The sequence below is a fragment of the Prosopis cineraria genome, unplaced genomic scaffold (genome assembly GCF_029017545.1).
Source record: "Prosopis cineraria cultivar Desert tree isolate PC_DT_omini unplaced genomic scaffold, ASM2901754v1 PC1, whole genome shotgun sequence".
Classification (NCBI taxonomy): domain Eukaryota; kingdom Viridiplantae; phylum Streptophyta; class Magnoliopsida; order Fabales; family Fabaceae; genus Prosopis; species Prosopis cineraria.
Window position 1 is genome coordinate 39,965,496 of NW_026555332.1, and position 27,557 is coordinate 39,993,052.

A 27,557-nucleotide genomic window follows, 5' to 3' on the forward strand; every position below is an offset into this window, starting at 1 on the left:
CAAATATGTGTAAATTTGTTGTGTTTAAGTATAGTATTTGTTAAATGGAGTAAATTTTGAAAAGAAAGTGTTTCTTTGTTTTTTTTTTTTTGGCTGGGGTGGGGTGGGGCGGAAGATGAGGAGGATGAAAAAGGTTCACGAAAAAATAAGTTTTTTGTGAGCCTTACTTAGGTATGCTTTTTGGATCACAAAAGTATCAGACGTGAGATAAAACCATGAGATGTGATGAGAGTAGAAATGGTGCACTTGAATTAGTCTCACAGAGGCAAATATAAAAGGAGGACAGAAGAAGACAAAAGCTTGGATAAAACTAAGGTTTTAGGCTTTGCATTCATGGGGAGGTAGGCCCATGACCATGAACATTTTCCCTGTGTGGGGTCGTTTTTACCAACGTGTTTTGAATAGATAATACTGTTGATATTTATAAATTCATGCCGCTTTAACATATTTTTAATTAGTTTTGATTAATTGTGCAATTTTTATTAAATTATTTATTTTTGCTAAAACATATGATTGACATGAGTTAAATTTTTATTTCAATTCTATCAATTTTGTGGGATTAATGATAATATATTTTATTGTCGGATCTTGGTGAAATGTGAAATTGGGGTGAAGAATTCGTGATAGCCTGTCAAAGACAAGCGGGACGGTGATGTAAAATTGAGTCCGAGTTTGAGTTACTTAGGCATTTGGGTCATAGTGGATGCGCATCAAACGACTCTTATACCAATTGACTGTTTGCATGATCCAATCAATAATAATTAAACCAATAATATAATAATTAAATTAATATATATATATATATATATATAAATTTAAATATAATAAATAAATATAAAATTAGTGTTTAATTTAAAAATAAAATTAAATATTTTAATTTTATCATGATTTAACAAGTAACATAATATAATATAACATTAAATAATTAAAAAAATAATTAACTTTTTAAAAAAGAAAAAGGTATTATTTTAAATAGTACAGTTTTTAAAAATCAGATTTCGTTTTTGGCTTGATCTTGATTCCCAATCCAACTGCCAGTCCAAAGTAGCCCAACTTTTCAAATGATTTTTTAATTTGATCAAGATGTTAGCCTAACCAGTCGACGGTTCGGTTGTCTAGTTCGGTTTGATTTTTTAATCATTGTCTTATACACAACAGTAACTAATTTATTTATTACAATTTTCATAAGAAATAATTTATTAAAATTGTTCTGTACTTCTATTGCTTTCTTTTTTCAAAAGAAAACTTCAGTAATCGCTAATCAGTATCTCGCAAGAGTGTATTATTCATAGATATTCCTGCATAATTAGTTGTACTTTGTCTAAATTTCAACAAGATGCCATTTTAAGATATTTAATATTCTTTGAATATTTTATCTGATTATTTTATATTATTTTGGTTGAATACGTAGCACAATTTTCTATTAGATGGCCTTTAACTCATTATCATGTTGAATAAAAAAAAATTGTTTTGTTGCTCAGTATTAAAAATCATGAATCACGCTTATTTCTTATTTCTATTATGAATTTTTATTTCATAAGAGAATAAAAATTAGTGTCAAGGATCATTTTTATCCCTAAATTGTACACAAAAAATTACAAATGCTCTTAAACTTAATTATGGGTCAATTCTATCTCTCAACTTTCAAGATTTTATTTGTCATCATCGTGACGTTAAAAACACTTGACGTTGTTAGTCATCAGTAGATTTCACTATTTTTTTTAATATTTTTATTAGATTAAGGGTCGTTTTTGTCTTTCAACTCAAATATTTTATAATAAAGTGAGATAGAACACTTTTAATCAGGTGATTCTATCATTGAAAGTGAGCTCAAAGCCAATTAGAGTATATATTGGTTTAAGATGAGCCTATAATTTCAAGTGAGAGTATATATTGGTCTAAGGCGAGCCTATGGTTTCAAGTTTGGGTAATTTGAAGGTTCAGTTGGTAGTGATCATGCTATATGTTAATAGTGGTGAAATGTTGTGAAATGACTTTAGAAAGTGGTGATTTGATGTGACACATTATATTAATACAGTGAATGGAGATGAGATCCACGTATATGCTATGTTTGATGTATATTATGTTATACTTATTTATAGTTGCATTTGATAGTTGACAGTAAAGAGTTATTCTGTTACTAAGATTATTATCTGACCCCATGGTTACATTTTTACAGGTCAAGTTATTGAGCAAGGCAAAGGAAAAGAATCAGGACCGACATAATTGTGTCACTGCTGTGAAATCCCTGAGTTGGTGTAATGAACTCTTTTTTTGTATATTGTATATATATGTTGTCATAGGATATACATGCATGTTTAAAGTTGTGATTTGTTGAGAATTATAGTGATTTTGTAAATCTTAGCCCTTATGTGTGTATATGTGGTGAAATGAGTAATTTGGGCTAAGATTTGGTTGCAAATGTGTTGTAAATATGCTCGTGGTAATTATGAAGTGAATTTGTGGTGATATTGCAATGAAAATGGCTAGATGAATGTTTTTGTACCAAGTTGTGAAGAGTTTATATTTGTAAAAATGGGCTGTAGAATGACCAAATCTTTATTTGTGTGTAGGTATGTCATAAATTATGGTTAATCAGGTGTATTAGGTTTTATTGGACTTGATTCAAGGTCTAGAATGGTCTAATGAAATTATGGGATCTATTTGAGCGCTTAAGTGTGTGAAATTTTTTTAAAAGTAGCTTTTTTCACCCTAGTATTCATATTTTAATTAGACCATTGGATCGTATCCAAACTTATCTCATTGGTTAGTTCATGAAATAAACTTCGTGTAGGCTCTTGAATCACTCCAATCAAACATTATATGTGAAAACGGTACATGTTGGAAGTTTACCCCCGCGAATTGTCACATGATAGTTATAAAAGCTGGTATGTGCGTTATGGCGTATTGCGTATCACTCCACGGTGCATGACACAAAGAGGGTCAACTTGTGGCTTTGTGCCATATGACACACCGTGGTGCATGCTCCAAAATCTGACATCATTTTTGCTTTTGAAAGCATACATGGACTCTAATGAGTATATGTATTTGGTTTCCGTTGTGTATTGCTATGATATGTCAAGGAAATAGTGATTTTGAAAATTGAGACCCGGGCCTAAACTTTTCAAATAAAGTAACTGAATACAATTTGGTCTTGTATTGTGGTAATTATATTAATCTTCTCCTATATTTAGTAGATATACCAAATACAAGGGAGGGTTACACATTGTATGATCATAAGAGGTGATAGTTTGCTTAGGAAGAAGAATAGAGAATTAAAATCCACGTGGTAAGACTTCCATTAGTGCTCGATGGTTAGCCTAGATTTATTATTTATCTCGTCCTACTTGTTCAACGAGGGACTATTCTACTGGTTTTACGAAGGACTTAAACCTAGCTAGTTATCCACTTGTTCAATAAGAAAACTAATCTAGGGAGAATATCACCCTATAGTGTGAGCATTAAGGAAAACTGTGATTCGTAAGTGAGTTAAGAAACCTTAATCATGTAACCTCTCACACGTGTTTTAGCTAGGGTAGTCACAGTATATAGGCGAGCCTAATGTGTTATAGCCCACAATTTCGTATCAGAGGAATAAAGAGGATATAAGAGAGGTTTAATCATGCATATATTGATAAAGAGCACATGTTTGATCGTACTGTGACCATGGTGATGAAAATGTGTTAATTAATCATGTATTTGGATCTTGCTTACATGTAAAAAATATCATTGCTAAATCATGAACTCATGAGTATATGTCTCTATGAACGAGAATAACGAATCGTGTGCTTGAACATGTTTAATGTTAAGAAAGTATTTTCTTACCACTTGCATTTAAATTAATTGACATGTATTAGTATGAGTTAGATGGACCTTGATTACTGAGTAGCTGTACTCATCATGTTATCTTCAATATTACAGGAACTAGCTCAAGGGGATCAGATAAGGAAAAATAGCCGGAGGCATAGGATTATTATCCTGTTAATAAGCCTCCTTTACTTTTTGAGTATTTATGTGTATATTTTGCATGATCTTTCCAACTAAGGATAATTCAGTTGTGACTTACTTGCACCATGTGTTTAGTTAAATTATATAATGTATTTTAGACCTTATGGTATTTGTATACAAAGTAGGAGATCTATAGCAAGGTCAAAATACTAATACAAGCAAAATATGTGTATGTCGTGTTATTTATGTAGATTAATTGATGAATTATGTGTTTAGAGCTCCCCCTTCTATTTTTGAGATTAAAGGGTTAAGTAATAAAAATATGTTTTATGAGTATTGTGAGTAATGTGGTGTGTTGCATGTAACCCTTCCCTTATACCAACATAATATAAGGAAAGGATTAATATAATCACTACATACATTACAAACCATAATACAAATGCTTTCTTTGAAAGGCTTGGGTCCAAAACTTATTTTAAAAATTATCAAAATTCTTAATTGACTTAATACTAAAAAGAGCATAGCATAGTGGAAGAAAACAAATGCATTCATTAGAGTCTTTACATGCTTTCAAAACAAAGAAATAAAGTCAAAATTTGAGCCATGTGATGCGACATACACCACGTGTGTTGCGACATGTGGTATAGAGCCACGAGGTAACCCTCTATGTGTTATGCATCATGATGTAAGCACGTTGTGCGCCACAGTGCACATTACAGTTTCTACAATTATCATATGATGGTTTGCAGGGTGAACTTTTGGCATGCGCCATTTTCATATACAACATTCGATTGGAATGCTTCAAGTGCCCACACGAAATTTATTTCATAAGCTAAATAATGAAACAGTTTGAACAAGATCCAATAATCTAATCAAAATTTAGACATTTGGGTGTAAAAAGCTACTTTTTTAAAAAAATTTGATGCACTCAAGGGCTTAAATCACTCACATTATCTCGTTGGACCATTCTAAGTCTTGAACCAAATCCAAAAGGACCTAATACATCTGGTTGACAATAATTTACAACATACATGCACATAGATCAAGATTTGGCTGTTCAACAACCCATTTTTACTTATTTAAATTTTTCAAAATCATTTTCACAACATGGTATTTAGGTTAAAACCTAATCCATTCATCAAAATTTCACCACTGACACATTCTCATCAAGTTCACAACTAAATCTTAGCCTCTGTTCCACATTTCACCATATATACACACATAAAGGCTAAGATTTAACTTTAAACATGCATGCATAACCTATGGCAGCTTTATGTGCAAATGTGCACAAATAAGGTGTTCATTACACAAAACTCAGAGATTTCACAATAAAAGCACACTATGTCGATCTTGACTCTTTTCCCTTGCCTTGATCTCCACTATGACCTGTAAAAATATAATTATGGGGATGAGATAAAAATCTTAGTAATAGAATAACTCTTTACTATTGACTATCACATGTAACCATAAGCAAGTATTATATAATATACTTTTAAACATATCATATAACAAGGGTTTCATTTCAAATCAATATATCATTACTACATTCTACCACTTATCACCACTTTCAGAAATCTTTTTCATAATTCACTACTTTTAAAGCACATAGCATAATCATTGCCATCCGAACCTCCAAATTACTCGGACTTGAAACCATAAGCTCACCTCAAACCAACATATATACTCATTGGTCCTAAGCTCACCTTTAGTTATAGAATCACTTAGCCAGAGGCATTCTATCACACTTTTAGACTATAGTTTTCCCCATTACACATAATGAAGTGTCGTTGACTCCAATTCCATATCTTATCAATACTAAGGAATTTGAATCTCTAACACTGCACCTTAATAGGTACTAAGGAGACAATCTCCAATACCACACCTTAAAGGTACTAAGGAGATACAATTCTCCAATGCCATACCCTGTTGGGCACTAAGGAGAATAATGCCATATAGTCTTTCTCTACTTCTCCTTACAGGTGAACTCCTACTCCTATGATCATGCTTTCATAGAATCACCATATTTTCACAGATATAAAATCATATATATATATATATATATAATATTCGTAAAGCATGCAATTCAAAAACTTATTGGTTTAAAGAAAACTCAATCTCATGTACTAAACCTTTACTTAGTAGACATGTTGATTTTAAAACCTTTTTCATGCATTATTAAACATACTTTTAAATAGTTACAGTAGACAATTGAATAGAAGAAGTTATTTGATTGCCTCAACCCTTCTGTCACAAGAAAAGTTATCTATGGTATTTTCTTATTCACTAACTCATCTCTGCTAAGTTCTCTTCTTACTCTATGCATGGAATATGTCAATCTACACACAATTGGCATGATTAGTCAATTAACCCAATTGACCAAAAATGCTTTATTATTAGTCAAGGTTATAACTAGCCATTTATTTCTTTCTACTTACTCAATCTAGGATCATTACCACTCAACCATCGATTTCTATCACTTTCAATGATCCCATTTCACTTTCACACAATTTCTACCTCATTTCTCCTCTAACTTAGGGCTAAATGAAGCCTAAAGCTTCAAAGCCCTATCGTTCAACTCAAAATCAGTGACAAAGCTTTAATTTAACTCTCGATAATATTTTTATTATTATAAGGTAAGAAACTAACCCTTTAAATTTCCTCAATTCAATTTTCTATAACTCATACTCAGAGAAATTATAGTAAAATTGGAGGTAAGGGCTATATAAAGCTTACCAAATAAGTCTCTTGTTGAAAATGCCTTCTAGGCTCTAACAAAAGCTGACCAAATCCCTTCATCTTCTCTTTTCGTTCTTTTCTCTTCTCCCTTTGCTTTGACTAGCTAATTCATAACTTATTAATCAAATTTTTATGCCATGCACCAACGCGTAGATAACTTGTGTAGCGGCGCCTAGCACAATGAGGTAAATCCTCACCGTGTGCACACACTTCACTTTAAGACGCAGTTCTTCCATTTGTATCTGCTCATTCAACACCCCAAAGACTTAAATTATGAAATAATCATCCAAATTTTTAGTCATCTACTAATTACTAATCCAGTCCTAATTGGTATCTAATTACCAGATTAGAAAATTAAGATGCTACATTGAACAGATCCATTTTAGTTTATTGAATATGGTCTAGGCAGTGTTTGTGGCTTTTGGCTTTTGCTATAAGTTTTGGGCACTCGATTTATGTGAAAATGAAAGAAAAGAGGAAAATTTGAAATGAGTGTCTAACTTTTTATTAAGAGATAATTTGATTGTAAAACTAAAGCCAATAGTTAGCACTAGGAAAAAGCTCTCTATAGGCACCTAGATCATGTCAGTTGAACATCAGATGGAGAAATGGAGTGTATCAAAAGTTGCCCCGAGTGTTGTTAAATGACAGTAAAATTCTATTGTCATGAAGCATGCAATGAGCTGTGGTGCATTGTGCCTAAGCCGCGATGCATGGTATAGAGGCTTATAACTTATGGTGCATGTGCAATAAGTTACAGCACACACCTCTGTTTCTGCACAGATTTACTGTTTTTTACTTCTATGCAAATACATTGACTCTCTTTGTGAATCTATGCTTCCACAAATGTTTTAAACTCTGGTTTGAGAATTGAAAGAGTATAGGATCATCTTTAATTATGAAAGCTTGGTAATCATTTAGGTCTAGATCCTTACTTACCTTAGCTTTTTAAGTTAATGGTGATTATAAAGTAAGGAGATAATTAATCCTGTGGCTAGAAGTCTTATAGAACAACTCCATAACCTTTTTAACAATCTCTATTTATGCTATAAAGGCCTCCGTAAAGAGCACAAGGTCATCGGTAAAAAAGAGATATGACAGAGGAGGACCATTTTTAAAGAGGAAGAGAGGTTTCCAACATCCTTGATCCCATAATTAAGTGATAAGTTAGCCTAGCCTTTCCATACCAAGGACAAATAAATAGGGACTTAAAGAGTAGCCTTATCTTAAAACCCTTAAAGGTCGAAAGGGTTAAGTATCTTCATAATTCTAAGAGATTCTCATTTCTACATACTAATACTAGTCAGGATAAGTTCCACAAACTACTAGTTTAACCCCAAAGATCTCAATGTCTCTTTAACAAAGGTCTACTCTAAACGGTCATAAGCCTTCTTCATATTAGCCTTAATGGCCACAAAGCTTTTACCATTCTTCTTCGAGTGTATAGAGTATATGGCTTCTTGAGCAAGGATAATATTATCATAGCCTTGACTACCAACTATGAAACAATACTTGTTAAGCTTGATGAGATGATAATGAAAGGGTCTCAATCTATTGGCAATAATCTTCATGATTATCTTCATACTAGCATTACAAATGGAGATGAGTTGAAGATCCTTTAACCTCTCTAGATGGTCTACTTTAGTTATAAGGACACTATTAGTTTTATTGATTTGTGTGATGCAACTCGAATTAGGAAAGATGTTCTATACTAAATCATGCACTTTATTCCTTACCATATTGCATTGTGTTTGGAAAAAGTAAGCTTGAAGACTATAAAGGCTCGAGGCCTTCAATGCATTCATAAAGAAGACAACATTCTTAATTTCAGTCTTAAACAACTCTCCTTGAAAAGAATATAACTCCATATAAGTAAGTCTACAGAATTTAGCAAGTAGGTAACAATCCTTTTCTAGCCCTTGCTTACTAGTGTATAAGTTCTTAAAGAAGTTTGTTGCCATTCTTTTTAAATAGTTTTATTTAAAATCCCATTCATCATTATCATTAAGCAGCCTATTAATATTCTTCTTCTTCTTCTTCTTCTTAACCTTAAGGAAAAAGCTATAATTCTTATCCCCTATTGTAGCCATTTACACCTCAATTTCTAGAACTAAATGAGCTCTTCTTGAGTAGACAACTTGAAATATTCTTGCTATAGCTATTTCTCCCCCTTCCTCAAACAATTTCTATCATTAATTTCCCTAGCTTTATCAATTCCCTCTTGTCTTTGCAGTAATCTTTTTCCTTAAAAAGGATGTTGCCAACAATAAATTCATTCCAGGAAGAGGCCAATGTAGTAAAGTTGTTGACCCCCTTTAACTAAAAGGCATTACTCCAGGCATAACACCAAAGTCTAGAAGCAAAAACACAATTAGTAAACTCCTTTATAAAATAATAATTAAGTGTGACCCTTCCCTTCTTATCGTCTAGATGCAGGTAGGAGTTAAAATCTCTTAAAAGAAGGTAGGCGTTAGTTCTATTGCAAAAGAGATTGCTAATGGTGTTCCATAAATTACATCTACCTAGAATTGAGGTTTCCCCCATAAATGAACGAAGTAAAAAAAGATTCACTTGTGAACAAATCAGGTATCCTATAATGAAGTTATTGTGTAATGGAAAAAATTACTCCAACTTGGTAATTTATATGTTCTAGAAAACCTATATGCCTCTAGCCTACCTTAAGGTTTCTGTAAAGTCTCCCTTACTAATCACCGATTAACTCCAAAACTCAAGTAATCAAGAGATTATCTAAATTTTCAATTTAGAATCCCAAGTTTTTAAAATTTAAGACTCTCCAAAATATATTTACAAGTTAAAAATTAGAGTTTAACTATTATACTAAAGCATGGGATCTCAAAAAAATCAAGCATTTGCATCAAAGTTAAGGATAGTAATTCAGTGTAGAATAGAGGCGTGTATCGTGGCTTGTTAAACAGGCACTGTAGCTTGTCTACCTTTGTGCCATGCGCCGTGATGCATCGCACAATATTTGACAATGTCTATTGCTGTCATATGATAACAATTGAGGTAAGCTTATGATACATCCCATTTCTTCATCCAACATCCAATTGAGGTGATTTAGGTGTTTACTAAGAGTTTTCTCCTAACTCTAGCTATTAGCTTTAGTTTCATAATCAAAATACTTCTCAATTGAGATTTGGACACCTATTTTAAAATTCATTCCTTTTCACAATTTACATATATCTTAGGTGGCCAAAACTCTTACTAAGAGCCAAAAGCCTCAAACACGCTCTAAGTCACACTCAATAGACCATAATGGATTTATGCAATACACCATAACTCTAATAACACTTACACAACATATTTTCAGTGTTCAACCCCTTAATCATAAAAACAAGAGGGAGCCTTAAATTCATAAATCATCATATAATTTCATAAAAATCACAATCTCACTAACTTCTTACTTGCACTAATATTTTGGTGCTGTAATGGATTACACAATTAGTACATATACACTCTAGGGCCCAAAGTACACAATATAGTTTAAAAACTTCCTAGTACAAGTAAGCCTAAAACATTGACAACCCTAGTTGGCAATATCATTGGAATTTTACACATAATAGTTATCAAAATAAATGAGACCTATTAATTTTAAGATTAAAGACCTAAGCCTCAGTTTGTTTCTCTCGATTGTGTCCTAATGAGCTAGTTCCTATAATATTGAAGAGAAAGAGATGAGTACAACTACTCAATAACTAAGGTCTGTCTAACTTATATTAATGCATATTAATTAATTTAAATGCAAGTGGTAAGGTAGCATTCTCAAGTCATTTAACATGACTAAAATCACCATTCACATTTCTCATTCATAATGGCATATACTCATGGAATAATGACTTCGTAACAAGATTTCACACAAATATGGGATTACTTGAATGATTTTCATCACTAAAGTCACAATACAACAAACCATATTCCCTTTTTATCACTATATCACACCTCTCTTATATTCTCATTATGCCTTTGACAAAAAATCTTAGGCTATAACATACTGGAATTGTCTATAAGCTGATACTACCCTAGCCATTCACTCATGAGAGGCTACTCAGCTAAGGTTTCCTATCTCAATTATGGTTCATAATTTCCCCCTATCTCACACATTGTGGGGTGTTATTTTTTCTAGACTAGCTTCCTCATTGGACAAGTAAAAAACTAGCTAGGTTCGAATCTCTCATTGAACAAGTAGGACAATCCCTTATAGAACAAGTGGGACAATATGAATAATAAATTCAAGAAAACCATTAAGCTCTGATGGAAGTCTTACCATGTGAATTTTTATTATCTACTCCTCTTTCTAGGCAAACTCCTATCTCTCATAATCATGTAGTGCATTAAAATGCAATTTCTCACAGCATGCAATTATTCCACACATTAACATGTCAATTCACTTCATTGTGCTCTACATATTTTCAATTCATAATTCATCATAGTACTCCACATTATACATAATCATTGAACTTCTCAGAACACACAATCATTTAACTCCATTTACATGTGGTCATTGAACTTCACATATCACATAATCATTGAACTCCTCATAATACATATATTCATTGAACTCTGCAGACAACACATCATAAGACTTCATAACACTCTTTTAATGCATTTATCACACATCAAGTCATTAAACTCTACTTAACACAAAATCATTGAACTTTAAAGGAAAACATGTCATTGAACCTTACAAGATCATTATAGTGAATTTTCAAGTAAGTAATGTCACACTTGCATTTTATTCAATTTCACACATTTCAATTATCAAGTATAACTCAATAAATCAATTGACACACAAAATCACAAGAAAGAATTCTCCTGATTATCTCAAACCTTTAAGGACTCAAAAGTTTACCCCTTAATTGACTACTTCCAGAGCTCTCACAAAGCTTTAATAGTGCTAAATATGCTCAATCTATAATTAATCACAATATAATTCGTTAATATCTCTTTTTGGATGATTTTTACTATTTAGATTAACACTTCTTTACTCTTAAGATTTAATCCCTTTATATACAAGGATGCCTATAATGTTTGTTAGCTTTCTCTAACTTTTACTAACTTTACTAAACTCTCAATTAGCCATTAATAGAGCCATATTATCCCAACAACCACATTTATGGTGGGATTTTTGAGTATTTATGGTTCCCAACTATCAAAAGCACATAGAGCTACTAGTACTAGGTTTAATTAGCTTAAACAACTCTTTAACTCTGCTTAAGTCAATAAGTTTGGACCTATAATTTCTATAGACCAAAAATCATCTACCTCAACTAAACCCTAACTTCCAACTTAAAGAAAATGGAAGAGAAAGAGAGATTCAAGCTTTAGCAACTTACCTCTAATGTTTTAAAGCTCTAAAACATTCTCAATGCTTCAGTTCTTCAAGCCCTAATAGAACTCTTTCATTTCTCCTTCACTTCTCCTTTGTTTCTCTTATGTTTTCAATCAGTTTTTACTTCTTTTTATTTTTCTCACTTTTTCATGCCTAAGTGACCCGACCTCACTTCAGACTCAATCCTAAGGCTAAAACCACAATCTAAAACACCCATTAGCTCTCTATAATTTCACACCACATTAATTCACATGATTAATCTCATTTATTAAACTAATTAGGGGTTAGATTTCCTGGATGTTATAGCTTCTACACGAATCCAATTAGCAAAACCTAATTTTTTAACCATAGTATCAGCATGAGCACAACTAATATGGGGTTTTAATAAATAAAGAACATTAATATTATACCTATTAACAATTTTCTTGATGAGGGTAGGAAGGTGAAACCACCCAACCCTCTACAATTCTAGTTGGAAACTATCATAGAGAAACTAAAAATATGATTAGGGTGAAACATTGACCTAAGATTAACTCCTCATGCCTTGCTCCTGGGAAAGTCTCTTCTCATCCTGGGTAACTGACATATTACATTATTTGCATACATTTTAGGATTATATTCTTACATTATTTCATTCTTGGAAGCTTAATTCTTGCATACTTATGCATTTCTAGACTTTTAGAATCAATTAAGGTTTATTCTTCACCTAAGGGTATTTTAGTCATTTTAACAATTTTTGGGCATTTTTGGGACATTAGCTTACTTTGTGTCTTTTATCTTCTTAAGATCAATGGAATAAATTTGAGATTCAAATTCATTCTATGTTGCAAAAAGTGTCAAAAGACATAAGTCATAGGATGTTTTAAGAAAAAGACATTAATACTAGGTTGTCATATTTTATAACCTAGGAACTTGAAAATGACATTATATCTTGTAATTAGCTTTGAGTTTTAATTTAAAATTTTGCACACATTCTTTAATCACTATTATGTGTATAATTATAGGTGCAAACAAGGATTTTGATAAAATATTAAATAGCCAAAAGACTAGATTACAAGACACATTGCAAAACTAAAAGACCTTAATATGACACAAGTATATATGTTGGTATAAGAAGCTTCTTAAGGCTCCAAGCAAGGAATAATTTGACTAAGAAGCCATTAAATCACCCTCTTATCATCATTTTAAAAGTGTTAGTGAGTTATGATCAAGTGTGGAAACCTTCAAGAAGAGCTACAAGATTACTCAAATTAATCTAGCTTGATTATTAGTCACATTCATGATTTAACTTCCTAACCAAGTTAGTTAAGTAATTTCATATTTCTCCTTAGCCTTGATCACCTAGAACCTACTCTATTTTACTTATTTTACATCCTTACATGCTGATTAAAAGGCTAGATGTGAATCACAAGGCTTCATTTCATTTGCTCATTCTCTTACTTCCAATTTCCATATCTACCTTCATTTCATTTTCTCTCTATTTTCTCTCATTCTCTTAACTTGCAACCACTATTCTCCTCTTCTCAATTAAGATTTAAAGCTATGGAATCTATTCAATAAGGAATCTCTATATGGATTATGAAGAGAACCATTATAAGTAGCTAGATCTTCTCAAAGCTTTTCAATGAGGTGAAGCCTATGCTTGAGTTTTTCTAACTTTTCTTTTTATTTCATTTTTCTTGTGATTCTTCTCATCTTCTTCTTTGATTCTTTCATTTGTTTTCTTAGTAATTCAATCTAGGTCTTAGTTGTCTCATCTAGGCTAAATTTTTGGCTTAAAGGAGAAGAAGATATGTACTTGATTCTTTAATTGGTTGTGCACTTAAGATGCTTATGTTTACGCTTTAAGATTTTGATGTATGAATGCACTTCATTTCAATCTCCTATTGTACATATCCATGACAATTAGTTTTTGTTTAGCTCTTAAACTCAAGTTAATTACATGATCTTGATTAGTTTAAGGTACTTAAACAAGATCAAGGCAAGAGTAGGGCTAATTCAAGAGTTAAATAATAGATTGACATAAGTCCTCAAGTTTTTTATGAATTGGTCTAATCACTTGTGCTTAGTCTTAAAGGTCATCTAGGAATCTTCAAATGTCAATTGAAGATTAAGAAATGAATTGAATCAAGTTAGGAAGATTAAGATAGTGTAGGTAGATTCATTCCTTAGAGAGCTGCTTTAAATGCTTAGTTGAACTTGAACCTTTATCATTTTCTTTTTGTCACTGTGTCAAAAATTAAAAATTATAAACACTCTAAACTCTTAATCTCACTTGAATTCTCCTCTACCATTAACTTATTATGGTCTCTGTGTTAGCGTTGATAGCCATTACTTGCTTTTATGGAATTAAAATGACTAGGGTGTACTCTCTTCTACATTCTATTTTTTCTTTGAAAAGCTTGACACGACTTAAGACTTTTCAATAACTTATACTGCAAAGCTATTATTATGAATTAGGTCCGATTTTAGTAGGCTCCACCATGTTGGGTAAGATGGTTTTAATGCCATACCATCCTGAAAAGGTACAATTACCATTAAAGCTTCACCATTAGGGTTAAAGCCAATCGTTCCAACATTAGATGTATCGTTATGCTGGCTCAAGAGTGAAACCAAAGAGTTTTGGGCCAGATTATGTTTCCTTTGGGCCAAATCAAGAGTATTGCCCTAAACCACAACATGGAATCTCTATTTTTGGTATGGATCTTGCTTAGCCCATTTTCCTTTCCTCAAAATTTCTGAGGCCCTTTCCTATTCTTTAATTGCAGCTTAGGGGGAGACCAGCCCAACGGGTTCTTGTTTTCTTTTCCTTTTGTCTTACATTTACCTCTTCTTTTAATAGGTGTCTTGTCACATAAACTATGACTATCAGTGACTTTCTCACCCGATGATGTGGGATAACCCCTATTCTCAGTAAACATCTATCTTGTCTCCCCTCTTGCTTATGCCTTATCCTCCTTTTTCATAGGAATAGAAATTTTCTCATTTGAATCCCTATAGTTGTCCATCTTAGTTGCACACTAAACCTAGATTTGAATATTTGACGTCTGCTTTAACCACCTTAAGTAGTGAGTGTAAAGGCTTGCCTCATTATCCAATAATGTGATCTATTTGCGAACATTAAAGGGCTAAAACCAACTTTGTCCTTTGGTATTGTCATCACCAATGAAGAGAGGCTAGAAGTTGTTACAGGCTTATTGCAATAGTTCAAAGAGTGTGATGTCCTAGCTTGGTGTTCTCGTGTTATTTCCTCCAAGACCAACCATGAGCATACTTCTCAATACTGGCCAAAGTGGCCACAATTAAAACAAATGAGCCTTAGACCTTCATATTCAACATGAAACACCAAGCAAGCTGCAATCACTCTCAAAACAAGTTTCTTTTGCAAATCCAATTCAACACAAATACACGCATTCCTCCCCCTCACAATGGAGACAATCTCCTTATTAATGTCCAACTAGGTGCACATATCCACCTAGATAGGTTTGCTAATACATTCATCCAAACACTATATAAAGCGGGTTATTGAAAGGATCAAAATAAGGTGACCACCTTTGGATAAGGACACAGTACTGCATTACAACCCACGGTCCTTTAAACAATACTCTTCTTCTTCTTCTTCTTCTGTTTTTGAATTAAAAAGGGTAGGCACTAATGAATTGAGGTTGCAAGTGAGATTAAACTTCCACTTACAAGGGAGTTTCCATACCACTAAGCTATAAGGTCATTAGTTGTACAACACTCTTCTATACAGTGCTTTCATCTACTCTAAGTTAGTAAAACAAACTACATAGTAGTTGTTACATAAGTCTGTCAACTCGAACTTTGGAATGCCCCAAATCTTACTTAACCATTTCTTCAAGTCGCTCATATGTAAATGCTTTCCGAACACTATTAGCACAAGGGCTTAATTCCACGATTTACTCCACTCTTGCAACTCTTCTGTTATCAGAACGACTCAGTAGAGTTTCATTAATTCTTTCATCTCCTCTGTAGGTTCTACAAGCTTCCATGGGATGTCATCTCCTTGCATCAGGTCATCAACCTCCATCACCACATCGCCATTGGTAACTTCATTAAAGCCCATCAACGAAGCTTTATATGATAAAGGTCGCACCTTTTGTTCGCCAACTGTCCGTTCATCAGTTTCCATATCCTGATTCTTCGTTGACTCAGTAAAATCATTTGACGTATGAGGCTTCCCCTTCTTGGACTCATCTGCAACTGTTGGGATTTCATTGCTTTCCAAGAGCATTGGATCAAAGAATAAGCCTTCACCTTCTTCAACTTGCTTGCATCCCCTCCGAAGTAAGGTTCCACGAATGAGTTCTGATTGGCCCAGAAATTGAGAAAGAGAAAATCCTATCTAACCACTCCCGGTAATCTATTCTATTTACTCGATTTGTGTGTCTTACACAAGGATTATGCTAATCTTCTCCGTGTCATGTCAATTGTATTGGCTGTCCACGAACGGACATTAATTAATCTATTGTATTTTGCGTCAAAAATGGAACTTTATATCTACAGTGCCATCTTGACTTTTTTCCAATTTTTTTTAAAAGTCAATATAATTAGGAGAGTTAAAAGTTGCAAGGCCCACAATAAAGAAAAATGGTTGAAATGTCTCAATGAATAAAGGAAAAATAATAATTAAAAATTTTAGAAGAATATTAATTATAATTATTGATGTTGAATTATTAAAACATCAATAATAAATTATGATCCTTGCATGTAATAAAGTATTTTTTTATTGTTTAGTTTGAAATTTATAATTAATTTTTATAAATTTTCAACTAATGCGACAAAGATTTTCAATTTTTTTTGTTGATTTTCGAGCAATTTATCTATATACTAATAAAAAAACAAGTCATTAACTTGTGATTCACAATCAACTCTCATAAATTTTCAATTGAGATTAAAATTAATCATAAGTATATTTTATAGATTTTTTAAATAATTTATCTATATATTGATAGTAAAAATCATAAATAAGTGACTTGTAATTCATAACTGACTCTCATAAATCTATAACTAACTTAGAGTTTTAAATAATTTCAAGTGTATTTTATTAATTTTTCAAATGGTTTAACTATATATTAACGGTAAAAAATCCCAAGTGTATTTTATTGAGTTTTCAATTGACTATTCGCATTTTTTAATTGCAAATAAGAATCATAGCATATATTAGAATTTTCATAATTTTGGATCTGTAACTATAATTAATGTTCTTAAAAGGCCCCTAATTGTCATTTTTCCATGAAAAATAACATATAAAAAATTTAATATGTGTATATATGATAATAAATTTTAAGATAAATTAATTATATTTTTTATTCCTTTACTTGATATTCTGAGAAATTTGAGATATTACTATCTCCCACCTAGACTAACTTGAATTCTACATATTAACAGTAAAAAAATTAGAAGTGATGAGCTTACAATTTACAATTAACACTCGTAAATTTTTAACTAACATTACAATAATTTTAAGTATATTTTATTAATTTTTCAGATGGTTTATCTATGTATTAACAACAAAAAATCAAAATTCACAATAGACTTGTAAAATCTTAACTGACATTAAAAATAATCTCAAATGTATTTTATTAATTTTTCAATTGACTATTTTCATTTTTTTATTTCAAATAAGGGCAATGGTCTATTGTTGTGATTTCACTAATTTAGGGTCTACAATTGTAATTAATAATATTTTGGGCCCCTAATTGTCATTTTCCCATGAAAAGTAACATATAAAAAAATTTAATATATATATATATATATGATAATAAATTATAAAATAAATAAACATTATTTTTTTCCATCACATGATATTCTAAGAAATTGAGGATAATATTATTATTTCTCGCTCAGACTAATTCAAATTCTCATTGTATAGGACTATTATTATCAATGATAACCTCACAAACACCTCAAGATATCTTTGATATATTTATTTAACTTGACTATTATTGCTCACTGTAAGTGTACGAGTCGTAGTAAGTAATATAATGAAAGTAAATTATTGTTTTCTCAAGAATTGAATTTGTTTAAAGACAATGATCAAAGAAAAGATTAAGTGAATTTAACCAAGTTGAACCAAAACATAATTAGATGAAGATTATGTTGCAAAATAATTTAACACTAAAAAAAATAAAGAAAAGCAATTGATTCATAAATTTTACGAAAAAATTGAGATATAAGATTATTTATTCCCCTTGCATTTCATAACACTAAAATTACCTCTTTTCCTAAATGCTCTTAATGAAAATAAGTATTAACTTAAGGTTCTAAAAATACTTGCACAAGCTCTCTCAAGTCAAGAATAAGTGTTTAGTTAAATTAATTGCCAAATCTCTTGTTACAGTTAATAAAACTCAATTTTAAGTACCAACCCTAAGGTGACTATACAAAGTTAGCAAGTATATATCTATTTTACTCGCAAAACTATCGTTTCAACATGAAAATATCAATTTCTTACATTATTTTATCCAAGTTTTACATTTAACCTAACCTCTCAAGTATAAATTAAATAAACCTAACATCTAAATAGTAGCCAATCATTTAAAAATATTAAGAAAAGAGTAAATAAACACAAACACACACATATCATTACTCAAAAGAAGAGAGGAGAAACTTAATGTTAACCCATGCAAGGGTTTAAAATAATCCTAGAGCAAAGAGTTTGGTTACTCATAAACATCAAAAAGCTACAAATACATAAGATATTCACAGCCATGACAAAATTACAAGAAGAAAAATGAAGAAGAAACAAAGAAACTAAAGAAATAGAGTTTCAAATGTCTTTAAAGTTTTAAATCTTGGATCCAACTCATCCAAAACTCAAACCCTATTACAACAAAGCTCTCAAAGTGTCTTTAAATTTGTAGAATGTATTTTGGGTTGAGCTCACAGCATATATGCATCCTACCCAAACATTTTCAAATAAATAAAACAAAACGTTTTGCTAACGATGGTAAAAGTTATGAACAAAAGTCGCGACTCTCTAACGACTTTGACAGTTCTAAACTATTTGTACAATTAACAAAACTTATATTTTTTGTACCTGATTTCTTCATCCAAAAGCCTTTCAAAAGTATCAACAAAAGGTCCAAAAATACATCTAATCAAACTTTAAACTAAAATAACACAAACTTAGCCCAAAAATGTTGAATTAAAAATAAATGTATAAACCCAAAGCAATATACACATTTTTTTAATTAGGCAATCAAAATATAGACAATTGAGCCAAAATATATTAAAATTTAAAAAAAAATGTGCTCAAATGACATGAAATTTTAAATGTTAACAACTGCATGCCTCAAGACTCAAACTTGAAACCCCAAGTAAATAAATTGTTGCTTATATATATATATATATATTTTGTTGAAAAATTTTAAATATTCTTGTTTTTGTAAAATTATAACTAAAATGCCAACACACGTGTTATTATAAAATATTATTTATTTTTATAAGATTACAAAACCCATATTTATTTTAATAAATTTAAAATTAATATTTGCACAATATTTAAATTTTATTAATTTTTATGGTTTTTTAATTTCAAGAGGAATGAATTGGAGATTTTAATGAGTTCAATTTAACCAAGAAGTAAGTATGATTTTTTTAATCAATTTTTCTTGCTCCTTCCTTTTACTCTCAAATCTCAATCGTCCATAATAATAGTCATTGAGAAGTATTGATTGGTCCAAATATAGCACACATTTGATAGTTTTATAATTTTTTCCAACTACTCACTTTGATCCTTATAAATTCTTTATAAATCATTTTCTGACATGTTTTCTTTAAATCAAGAAAAAATTAATTTTAAAATTCATTAAAATTTATTTAAAAATTTAATTTCAATTTTGTTCTTATTAAATATATATATATATATATTAATAATATAATTTCTTTTACCATCATTTAATGGATAGTAGAATGAAAAACTTGGGATAAAAAGTTAATTATGTGACTTACAAATAACAATAAAAAATTTCTCTCTCTTGCCTTGCAAAAAGGACCCAGAATGAGTGTATCTTACTTCATTTATTATTTCAAAATAATTCTTTCAAATTTTAGTTGTTATTATTAAGACAGAGACTTAATGAGAGTATAATTTGAAAAATATATAATTTTTAAAAAGATCAAAGTTTTAACTATTTTTTAGTACAATAAAGTCGTTACCATAGTCGAGGAGCATGTTTGGTTGTTAGAAAAAAAAAAGAATTGATTAAAAAATAAAGATAAAAAAAATTAAATGATCAAATTGTGGATAAGAGAAAGGTCAACATATTCATGAGGAGAAATAATAATTCAGTTTGTGAAGTTGGGAGTTATAAACTTATAATTAATGATATTTGTGAAAAGTATGGTTATTCTCACATTTTTAATATGTACAGCATTGGTTTTATTATGTTTACCATGAAGAGAAAGGTGTTTTAGTTAATTTTTTTAAATTTTATAACCTTACTTATCCATTTTTCTTTTAATCTAAACCTTTCATTTCTTCCTCCCCTTCCAGTTCCTTTGAATGAACTAAAGAGAAAATATTCATCCCCCACCTTTACTTCAAGAGATGGTGGATGATGAGAGTATTTTTTGAGGATAACTTATCTTGATATAATCTCTTTTGATGTTGAATAAATTTCTTTTAATAAAAAAAATAAATAAACAAAGAGAGACGATGTTGGCCAGTGTATTGTACCGGAAATGCATTTAGCACCGCACGCTCACAACCCTATGAGGCGATCTGAGCCCTTTATTTCCTTTCAAATGATCCCTGCTATTTAAATATGGATTTTTTATGTTATTAAAAAATAAATATTACAGTACTCATCACTCCTGATAAAATCTAGAGATAATACAAATTTAAGTTTTTTACTTTTATTTTATATTTATTAAAATAAAAAATATGTAAAAAATATAGAAGTCTTTAATGATCAAGACAAATTTAATTTAAATGATTCAATTTAATATTATTTTTTAATAATTTTGACAAATTGATTATCTAAATGTATTTTGAACAATACAAATATAATTTGAAATGTTCAATTTAATATTAAAACTTTTATGATTTTAATTAATTGACTATCTATATCTACTCTGAACATTTCATATTTAATATTATAATATTTTATAAATTTTACTTTGGTAAATTTAATATAAAAAAATTTTAAAAATAATTTTGAATTAACGGTAGATATCATTGGAAAAAAACAAAAGAATAACTCATATCACCTCATGGGGGTTGCTGACCATCGAAGATGGTCCTGCGTTGTACCTGGCCGATGGATAACAATCTAGCTAGTACAAATGTTTTTGTGTTTGTTTTTTCTCGCAAAAACACAGTACTGACTTTTGAAATAGACGCCGTCGCCTTTGTATCAAAAGATCCAAATCTCTAAGAGACGTGAGAAAGCTTCCAATTAAATTGCCTTAAACATGCCTTAGATTATCTTGAACTATTCAAAGTTTTTGAATTAAGTTATTTCTTTTTTTTTATAAATTAAACTATTTCTTTCAAGGGTGGTTGCTAGAAAGCTCAAGTATGATTGTGTCCAATTAAATTCTCTCCATCCACCAAAAGAATTATTAAATTCTATACTCCCCAGCCTTAGTTAGGCTGCCTACGTTTTTTTTTTTAAAAAAAACAAGAATTATTAAATTCTCTCATGCATAATACTGAAATCTAACTCAATTGTTGGTTAAATCAATGTTTTTTGACTAGTTCAATGAAATATTTTATTTATGATCGATTTAATCACAATTCAACTACTTCTTTTGATCATTAATCATCAAATCAGCATCTTAATTAGTTCAGTTTCAGTACCTCATGCTTGAGTGCAATGGTACCATGAATTAAAAATGGGAAAATTATATATAAAACCCATAGAGCAAAGTTATTGATAAAGAAGTCTCATTAAATTCAAAAACCACAATTAGATTTCTTGAGATTTGAGAGTAATCTGAAATCGGGTTAAAAAGATAATGATGCCCCTGTTAAACATACACACATTACATCAGTCAAATAATTTACAACTATTTTATCAGTAATTTATAACTGTAACTTCAATTTTTTATAATTATAACTTCATATATCCAATAATTAAATTAATCAGTTTCACTATTGAATATATGAAGTTACAGTTATAAAAAGTTAAAATAATTGTAAACAATTAATGTTAAACTTTGTTAATAATGCATGATTGTTTAATTATTGAATATGTGAAGTTATGGTTGTAAAAATTTAAAATTATAATTATAAATTGTCGATGAAGTAACTGTAAATTAATTACTTGATTGACATAATGTATATTTAATAAGGGTATTATTGTGTTTGTAACCTAATTTCAAATTACACTCAGGTCCTAAGGGACTTAATTGTAACTTTTAAATTTTATGAGACTTATTTGTGAATAAGTTTACTCTATAGAACCTACATGTAATTTTGCCATTAAAAATTGACTCTTCTAATTAATGTTTAAGTTGCCATTATTAAGAATTTCTCCAAAGCATGAATACACAACTCTTTATTGAGTTTGATATATGACCATATCATTATTATTAAGAAACCATTTAACATTGTTTTAAATCTAATGCACAGTAGACACACCTACAAAATAACTGACATACATACATACATAACATTAATAATACTAAAAAATGACTAGAAGTAGAGTTTCATAATATATAACACGATACATCACGCCTTACATTGATTACAATAACAAGGCTGCAAATCATTATTCATCTAGGAACTAACTTAGGACGAAAAGTAAACAATATAATTATATTATTGTCGGAAATAAGGTTCATCAATTAATTAATAACAACACGTTGAGATGGAAGAGCTAGCAAAGGGCTGTCTCTTGGCATTGTGAGACCGAACTTTTCAGTCATATCCATGTCACTGGGTGACATGCCAGGTGGAAGCTCCCAATTGAAGCAATGCACCAATTGTGCCAAAATAAACTTAACCGCTGTCAGACCCAATTGCATGCCTGGGCACACTCTTCGACCAGAACCAAAAGGTATGAGTTGGAAGTCATGTCCTTTAAGGTCTACATCACTATTGTTGAATCTTTCAGGATAAAACACTTGAGCATTTTCTGACCATATTTCCGGATCTCGTCCTATAGCCCATACATTCACCATCACTCGTGTATTCTTCCTTATGTAATATCCATCAAGTGTGATGTCCTCCATGCTCACACGAGGGACCAGTAAAGGCAGAACAGGATATAGTCTCATAGTCTCCTTAATCACCATGTCCAAGTAACTCAACCTCGGTAAATCAGAATGTTCTACTAGTTTGCTTGTTCCTACTATGTTTTCTAGTTCATGCTGGAGCTTTTTCATCACCCTTGGATTTCTCAGGAGTTCTGAAAAAGCCCATAAAGTGACAGCAACAGAAGTTTCGAATGCGCCAATAATCATGTCCAAGAGGATGGCTTTGACGTTGGTTTGATCAATGACGTGATGACTTTGTTCGTCAGGCAAATCCTTGGAAGATAGCAATAAGTCCACGAAGTCTCTTTCTTCATTTTTCTGCTCATCAGTTTTCTCCTCGTGCTCCTTAATGATCGTTTCCAACATCTCATCAAGTTCCTTGCTATTCTTCTTTAATTGCCTGGTCAAACCCTGGATCAATGGGTTGTATAATGCAATTAAAATAAATTAATAACATATATAATTCAGCTATAATTTTTTTTAAAAAAAGAAAAGTGACTAATTAATCAGGCTATGATACTGCAGGTCAAGTTTGCACTATTTACACAGCCTTTTGAGCAAATATTAAGTGAACCATTTGCTACCAAAAAAAATGGAAAAATTAAAGTTACAACATGAAAAAATTTGGATGCATACTCTACATGCATGCACGCACACTACCCTAAAGGAAAGTAGTTCAACCTTGAAGCGGCAAATGCCCAAGCTGAAAAAACAAAGAAAATACAATATAAGCCAAATTGAATGCAGTAAAAGAGGCTAATCCCTCCCAGTGTAATAAACCAAGATTCAAATCTCCATTGAAAAATATGCTTAAATTTAGTATTGAAGTGTACTTAAAATTTGATTATATTACCTCCCATAAAAAATTATTAAGAAGTCCAGCACAAAAATTTCAATTACCTTAAAATCTCATAAAATGTACAAATTGCTATTAAGTCCCAAATCCTATGTAATTATAATTTGATAAAATAAAATGACAACTTGATATTAAACTCATACTCAAATTGTCATTTTCTTTTGCCAAGCTGTTATTTTCTTTTGTCAAATTGTAATTGTATAGAATTTGATATTTAAAAGTATTTTGTATATTTTATAGGATCTATGAGTAATTAAAATCCGTACAATGGATTTCAGAGTAATTTTTTCTAAGAGATCTATCACGAGTCTTACATTGAGGAGCCTCACAAGTGTTACGAGATTTATAAGTTCAAGGGATTATTTCTCCTAATAGGCTAGTCTTTTAAAATAGGCTCTTCCTTTGAACTTATGCACGTTATATTGGTACTTTTATTGAAAGGCCGGTGTCACAAAAAGAGTTACCCAAGGAGGGTTCTAATCGGTAGGCGGCCGAGTGAAGTGCCGTGGAGTAGAGCTATCGCGGACGCTAGCTCTTAAGTAGTGGGCTATGTCATGAGTCTCACATCGGGAGGCTACATTGGTAGAATGTGGTTTATAAGTCAGCCAGACACCCTTTCCTTACGAGGTGCTTTTTAAAGGTGAGTTCTACCCAAATGGCTTATGGTTGTGACATTGGTGCTCTCGATGAGAGTCGCCATTTGCGGAAAGGGCTATCCATGGAGGGGCTGACTTGCCAAAGGTCGAGTGAAGCGTCGTGAAGTGTGAGTTATCGCGGACACCGGCTCTTAAGCAGTGGGCTATGTCATAAGTCCCACATCGGGAAGCTACATTGATGGAATGTAGTTTATAAATCAATTGGGCACTCTCCTCTTACGAGACATTTTTTGAAGATGAGTTCTATCCAAATGATTTGTGGTTGTGACAAGATTATACCCGCAAGTCATGCAAAATTAGAAATAGATTACTTGATAATGATACCTGAACATCAAAGGACGACAACAAGGGTACATACTCTGCAGGATTAAAGACTCCAGCTAGGCGCACGGCTTCGTGAACAAGCTTTTTCGCATCAAATCTGTAGGTCCCCTTCTTCCCCAGTATCATCCTATACATTGTGTTCTCCACCACCTCCTCCACCTTCTCCCTCAGATCCACCGCCTCACTCGCCGCTGCCAATTTATCTATTGACTTCACCATCTCTCCCACCTCCTCCCTTCTTATTGCACCAGACTTCTCCACATTCGACGCCGTAAGCAGCTGCCAAACACACAGTTTTCTCATGCTGCGCCAGTAGGGACCATACTCTGATAAAATTAAGCCCTTGGACCCGTAATACTGGCACTCGGAAGCTTGAGTTTTTGGCCTGCTTGCGAAAACGGCGTCGTTAGTCTTGAGCACCAGCTCCGCAGCTTCGGGGGAAGATACGATAACAGCAGGGACTTGTCCTAGTCGGAAGGACATGATGGGACCATAGCGTTTGGCCAGAGAGTGAAGGGATCGGTGAGGGAGGTTACCCAGCAGGTGGAGGTTGCCGATCACCGGCCAGGCCGGTGGACCTGGCGGTTGTTTCCGGTTACGTCTAGTTGGGTTGAGGTGAGATAGTAGCAGAAGTGATACAGTGAGAAAGAGAAATGCGGCTAGAAGGAGAAGGAGGAGGAAAGGCAACATTGGAGGAAACGATGTTTTGATGAGTGTTTGTTTTAAGTCCACAGGAATTGGTGGATAAGCTTATGAGGTGAGGTTGCATATATTGGATTTGGATTGGTTACTGTACTTAGTATAATTTGTTAAAAATATAAAATCCAAATTGCCGAATTGTAACTTAGGATGACTTAAATTGATAAAAAAAAAGGGTAGTACCATTTTGATACTATTTCCTTTGTTATAAATTATAAAATCATTTTAAAAAAATTATTTTAAAATATAAGATAATTTTTAAAAAATAAAATTTTATCAATAATTTTTTTTAATATTATACTTCAGGTAAATAAAAAATTAAAATAATATTTAGCATAATAATTAAGTGTGTTGGGGTATTTTTAAAAATTTATAATTTATTATAAAAATAAATTTATAAAATATTATTATTGTATTTTATTGATACATGTAATTTTATTTTAAATTATTTTATAATTTATGGTTGAGAGCACTTGATATTTGCTAAAACATGTGCAGTGCTTGTGGAACTCGTCAAGTCCCTCTCTCATGCCCACATGACATGACCACATGTGACGTGCCCTCACTCTTATCCAGAATAAGCCTGCTTTTTTGTTTTCTTGGGTTCAAATACGCCAATCAAAAGTATTGATTAGCTATTTTACTAGGATGAATGTTCCACTGCTTAATTTTCGCAGGATTTTGTCTGAATACGGCAATTTTATGTATTCATAAATTAATAGAGATTCATTTTTAGTTGTATATTGTTGTAATCTTTAAATTATCTTGCACGTTCACTGAATATTAGTCAGTTAAATTGTTCAATAATCTTAGATTATGCTTGCCAGATAAATGTTTAAATTAAATTTCAATGCCTTAAACAATGAAACCACGAAAACGTGGTAAAATATCGTGCATGCATATCTTGATGTTCATGACGGAGACGTTTCCTATGCCGTGTCAAAATCTAAACCACAAATCCAAATTCACCAACAACAAAACAAAAGCAAAGTAACACCTGGAGTTCAGCAACAAAGTGGAAATAAGACATATAGAAACATCTTTTTACTATAATTTCTTTATTATTTTATATGGTTACAAAAGTTTCGGTGAATTGTGCTCCAGAGTAATGTTTCTAGACCTGAATGGAATATAAAATCAAAAAAATTAGTGGTTTATGATTTGTATGATTCAACTCAATTAAATTAATAGTTAAAATCGGTGATATAATAATTAAATAATTAAAAAATTAGTTATTTTTAAAAAAATTGATAAAAATAAAAAAGTTTTTTTAATAGTCTGATTTTTAAAAATTGGATCTGGTTTTTGATTCGACTACCAGTTCGAAATGACTTAACCCAACTCAACTCCTAAAATAATTTTCTCATATGAATCAAATTAAAATTCAGATCGATCGATGGTCCGACTGATTTTAAAAATACTGCTCCATAGACTCACCAAAAACCCAAACAAGCTTCTAGATTTAAAGAATATTTATAAAAATATTTATAAATTATTTATTAATAAAATTTAAACTTATGACTTTAGAAACTATGAACTAAATTTTTATCAACTGAAACTATCCTTCGTTGGTTTTTTTTTTTTTTTCCCAACTGTGTTCTCACTTTATGACGCTTTTATTCCTTCTTGGTCCGTTGGCTTCGCGGGATCACATCTCATCGTGCTAGGAACCAAATATTGCAAATAAAGCGTCATAGGGGGCTGAACTGTAGCGGACCTATGTTTACATGAGAGCGGGCAAACTGTCCCTACTTACTCG

At 31.4% G+C, this 27,557-nt stretch overlaps 1 protein-coding gene and 1 non-coding gene across 4 annotated transcripts; both read right to left on the reverse strand.

Moving 5' to 3' along the window:
* Positions 1-16,412: 16,412 nt before the first annotated feature.
* LOC129296643 (U6 spliceosomal RNA) lies at positions 16,413-16,510 on the reverse strand. Its single transcript, XR_008589851.1, has one exon. It is a non-coding gene; the product is annotated as a U6 spliceosomal RNA (small nuclear RNA).
* A 6,187-nt stretch (positions 16,511-22,697) lies between these two features.
* Positions 22,698-25,845, reverse strand: LOC129306098 (cytochrome P450 CYP736A12-like). Of its 3 annotated transcripts, XM_054946464.1 has the most exons (3): positions 25,134-25,845; positions 23,945-23,966; positions 22,698-23,674 (listed from the first exon to the last, which is right to left on the reverse strand). In XM_054946464.1, the coding sequence occupies exons 1-3, from the start codon at positions 25,787-25,789 to the stop codon at positions 22,853-22,855; spliced, it is 1,500 nt and encodes a 499-aa protein (XP_054802439.1). In that variant the 5' UTR covers positions 25,790-25,845; the 3' UTR covers positions 22,698-22,852. The 3 variants fall into 3 exon arrangements, with proteins under 3 accessions (XP_054802439.1, XP_054802448.1, XP_054802432.1); XM_054946473.1 differs by lacking the exon at positions 23,945-23,966 and having other exon boundaries at positions 22,698-23,663; XM_054946457.1 differs by lacking the exon at positions 23,945-23,966 and having other exon boundaries at positions 25,100-25,844.
* Positions 25,846-27,557: the final 1,712 nt, after the last annotated feature.